The following is a 4,474-nucleotide window of genomic DNA, read 5'->3' as shown; positions in this document are numbered from 1 at the left end:
TGTGGTTGCTGGGAATTGAACTCAGGACCTTTGGAAGAGCAGTCAGTACTCTTAACCTCTGAGCCATCTCTCCAGGTCCAGGCTACAGGGTCTTAAATAAATAAATAAATAAATAAATCCAGAGAAATGAAAATAGTGTACAGTTTGTCTTCACAAGCCAGGATTAAAAGAAAAGAAAGAAACAAAGAAAGAAGAGCCAGGCACAGACAGTGCTGGAACACAACTTTAATCCCAGCACTCAGGAGGCAGAGGCCAGCCTGGTCTACAGAGTGAGTTCCAGGACAGCCAGGGCTACAGAGAGAAACCCTGTCTTGAAAAACAGAAGATAAAAAGGTTCCTATTTGAGCTCACAGCCAGGAAAGAAGACAATTCAGTCCTCTGAGTAGGCGAACTTGTCTGTGCCCAAGGAAGGACAGTAAGTACACAAAAGAGAGATGACCCCCATGGGAACTTTATGGGTCTCCCTAGGAGGTGGCCTCCAGCCAGGTCTTTGAGGACAAGGACCAGTTCTGACAGGTGAAAACAGAGGTAAGGTTCTGAGGCAAAACTGGACATGAGTCCGTTCCTGCCACAGATCTCATCCTGGGCCTAACCAGTCAAGATGGGGACGAGAGGCACTGAAGGTGCCTGGTCTCCATGCTGGGTTTTACTCTTGGATGGACCATTACTGCTTAACCCCACAGGAGGCCTCGGTCAGGTCAGGTCCTTGCTGCCTCCTGCTCAGGCTCAGAATCATTGGCTTCTGCTTGTTTGCTGTCACCACATGGGCAATGACCGCAGCTGTCCAAGGGACCGCTCCTTCAGCCTTGTCCCCAACATCCAGGTAGCACACAACAGCCAGAGAGTCTCCACAAAGCTCTGATCAGCTTCTGCAACCTACTGCTTAGAGCAGCAGTTCTCAACCTGTGGGACATGACCCCTCTGGGGTTGCATATCAGATATCCTGCCTATCAGAGATTTACATTATAAAACAGTAGCAAGATTACCGTTATAAAGTAGCAATGACATAATTTTATCGTTGGAAGGGTCACCATGAGGAACTGTATTAAAAGGTGGCAGCATTAGGAAAGTTAAGAACTGCTGGCTTAGCCGGGAGTGGTGGTGCACGCCTTTAATCCCAGCACTCGGGAGGCAGAGGCAGGCGGATTTCTGAGTTTGAGGCCAGCCTGGTCTACAAAGTGAGTTCCAGGACAGCCAAGGCTACACAGAGAAACCCTGTCTCGAAAAACCAAAAAAAAAAAAAAGAACTGCTGGCTTAGAGCCTATGATAGATAATGACTCTGTCTAGGAAGTATAAATAGGGCCAGCAAGGTGGCTCAGCAGGTAAGGTGTGAGCCAGCAGCCAACCTAGCCACCCAGGTTTAGTCTCTGGGACCTATATGGCAGAAGGAAAGGACTTACTTCCGCAAGTTGTCCTCTGATTTAGACACACACACACAACGAGACCGAGAGAGAGCGAGAGAGAGACAGAGACAGAGAGACAGAGAGAGAGACAGAGAGAAACAACAAATGCCCCACAAAGTTTCCATAGACCGAATAGACCGAAGCCAGCAAGATTTTGCTCAGCAGGTAAAGAAGGTGTCTGCTGGCAACCCCAGTGACCTGAGTTCCATCCCCAGGACCCACTCGGCTGAAGGAGAGAATCAACTTCCTGACACGCATGAGCCCCGCCCCACAAAATGTAAAATTTTCAAAAGTTCCCCAGGCTTAAGCCTGGAAGCAAGATTAGGAGGCATTGCTTGGTCTCCGTCTGCTCAGACTCCACACAGAGCAGAATCCTGGCCTAAGGACGCACGTACTTGGCCCAGCCACTACTTCTTCAGGAGATTTTTGCTCTCCCGGCCTCAGTCTCCCCGTCATGACAACACGGTCGGTCACACTTAGCAGCTCACCCATGTAGTGCCGCACCAGGTCCTGTATGGAGTCAAACTGGGCCCGTGTGGTGATGTAGTAGCCGCCCGTGTCCAGCTTTCGGATCTTATAATGCTTTATGTGATCGCCTCTGTTCTGGTCCCAGTCACGGATGGACAGGGAGTAGGCCCCTGGGTGGAAAGGGTCCTTTAGTCCTCTTCTCCCTCAGAGCAGGAGGAGGCCCCCAAAGGAATTCCCAGAGCCCAGCTTAGCTCTGCCCCTCCACTTGGCCCTGACCCAAGCACTGACCAGCTCACTGTCCTTAATGTCTGGTGGCATGCCTGCCGGTACCAACCTACCTTTGGTGGTCTCACTTTCCCGAATGAGAAAGGCCCCCTGGGGGTTACCAGAGGAGAGAAGCTGCCTCTCTGCATCCTTTCTACTGATCTTTCCAAAGTACCACCTGTTAGGAAAAGCAGGCAGAATCAGGCACATTCATTCCAGACGCCAGTTCAACAGCCAAGTCTCAGTTTCCTCATCTGACAAATGGGTTGGGTTTTTTTTTTAAAGATTTATTTATTAGTATAAGTTCACTGTAGCTGTCTTCAAATGCACCAAAAGAGGGTATCAGATCTCATTATGGGTGGTTGTGAGCCACCATGTGGTTGCTGGGATTTGAACTCAGTACCTTTGGAAGAGCAGTCGGTGCTCTTACCCACTGAACCATCTCACCAGCCCCCCAAATGGGTTGTTATAATCTGCTTCATGACTTGAGTATAAGAATCCCAGAGAAGGGGAATGGAAAAGTGTCTGGCACACATGGTCGATGCCAAGAAAGACCAGGATTCTCTTTCCTACCCACTGGTGTCTCTTGAATTAAAATTGTTAGATTCTCCCTGGTGCAGCAGTATGATCCCAGCAATCAGGAGGCAGAGGCAGGTACCGCTCTGAGTTTGAGGGTACCCTGGTCTACATAGCAAGTTCTAGGTCAGCCAGGGCTACATAGTGAGACCCTACCTTAAAAACAAATAGTGAGGGGACAGGGCATGGTGGTGCATGCCTTTAATCCCTGCACTTAGGAGTTGGCGGGGGCAGGCGAATCTCTGTGAGTTTGAGGTCAGCCTGGTCTATAGAATGAGTTCTAGGACAGCCAGAGAAACCCTGTCTCTGGGAAAAAAAAAAAAAAAAGCCATAAAAGTCCGTGGTAGTGTAGTGTATGCCTTTAATCCCAGCACTTGGGAGGCACAGGCAGGCAGATGTTCCAAATCAGTCAAGGTTACATGGTAAGATGTTATATCAAACCAACAAACACACCAACAAACCAAAATTGGTAGAACCCAGGCATCAATGACTTTTTCAGGTATCACAGGGCCCTTGACCCTTCTCACTAGACCTCTCCAAAACCCATTTTACAGACAAGGAACTCAAGACTCAGAGGGGAGCTGAATTACCCACCAGGCTAGCTAATGTGAACAATTAGTGTCCTCACGCGCCCTGATTCTCTCCCACCACCCCAGGCAATCCTTCGGACTCCTGCCCCACCCTAGCCCCAAATTCTTTCCCTGCTTGCTGCTGTCTGAGACAACTGTAGTCCTGAGCTAACTGTGTGTATACAGGGCAGATTGGGGGGTGGGGAACAGATGTGACCACACTCGCTGTAGAAGACTCAGTTGTTATCTGATCATTAAATCGACTGCACCACGTGGGCTTTGATAGAAAAGAACACAGTTTTCGAATCAGGGCGGGTGAGGACACCTGGGAAAGCTGGCATGCTCAGTCCATACCTGAGCATCAGGCAAATCTGGGAGACAGAAGCGGTCTCTGCAAACTGTGTGCATGGGAAAGCAGGCAGCAAGGAGAAAGGGTTGAAGGGCTATACCATACACATTGTCAAAGGTTTTCAAGATCCTTCTTCAACCCCAGCACAGTGGTGCGCACCTTTGACCCCAGCACTCTGGAATCAGGAGGGTCTCTGAATTAAGGCCAGCCTGGTCTACCCCAGCACTCTGGAGTCAGGAGGATCTCTGTGAATTCAAGGCCAGCCTGGTCTACAGCCTTTTTCTAGGACAGCCAGAGCTACACAAAGAAGCCCTGTCTTAAAAAAGCCAAAAACTTCCTTAAGGATCAGCAGAGTAAGTCAGCACCTGGTAGGAGGAGTTTCTAAGTGTGAGGTAGCCTGAGCTACATGGCAGGACCTTGCTTCAAAATAAAAACCAAGCCTTAACAGACTGGGCACTTCCTTTGTGGTAGACGACAACCCTGAACATAAATAGACTTGCTTATAATATTCAGAAAAAAGTGCCATGTTTAAACTCATCAGAGAGATGAGGAATTGAACCAGCTACCTAGTGGTTAAGCAGCTTGCCTGAGGCCACACTGTGATCAAAACAGGAACCCAAACTGTCTCCTCTCAGGCCTGGGCTCTTAACCAGGACCCCACACTGAGCACTTTAGATAACACCTTGCTACCCAAGCTGTGGGCGCAGCTGATCCAACCCTCCACACACACACCATTGCCACCCCTCTGATCCAACCCACACACACACTCCCATACCATGGCCACCCCTCTGATCCACCCCCATCCCCCACCATTTCCACCCCACTGATCCGATCCACCCACCCC

At 49.6% G+C, this 4,474-nt stretch overlaps 1 protein-coding gene across 2 annotated transcripts in view; it reads right to left on the bottom strand.

The window, feature by feature from the left end:
* Window positions 1-4,474, bottom strand: part of Fgr (FGR proto-oncogene, Src family tyrosine kinase) — a 27,871-nt gene that overhangs the window by 4,187 nt on the left and 19,210 nt on the right. For both annotated transcript variants that reach the window (XM_029476829.1, XM_021159617.2), the window contains 2 exons: window positions 2,211-2,314; window positions 1,893-2,042 (listed from right to left, as the gene is read on the bottom strand). In XM_029476829.1, the coding sequence (XP_029332689.1) occupies window positions 1,893-2,042; window positions 2,211-2,314 (254 nt within the window). The remainder of the gene's footprint in view (window positions 1-1,892; window positions 2,043-2,210; window positions 2,315-4,474) is intronic.

The sequence above is a fragment of the Mus caroli genome, chromosome 4 (genome assembly GCF_900094665.2).
Source record: "Mus caroli chromosome 4, CAROLI_EIJ_v1.1, whole genome shotgun sequence".
In the NCBI taxonomy this organism is placed as follows: Eukaryota; Metazoa; Chordata; class Mammalia; order Rodentia; family Muridae; genus Mus; species Mus caroli.
Note: the sequence above shows the minus strand (reverse complement) of the source record. Positions and strands in the feature narration are given on the sequence as shown.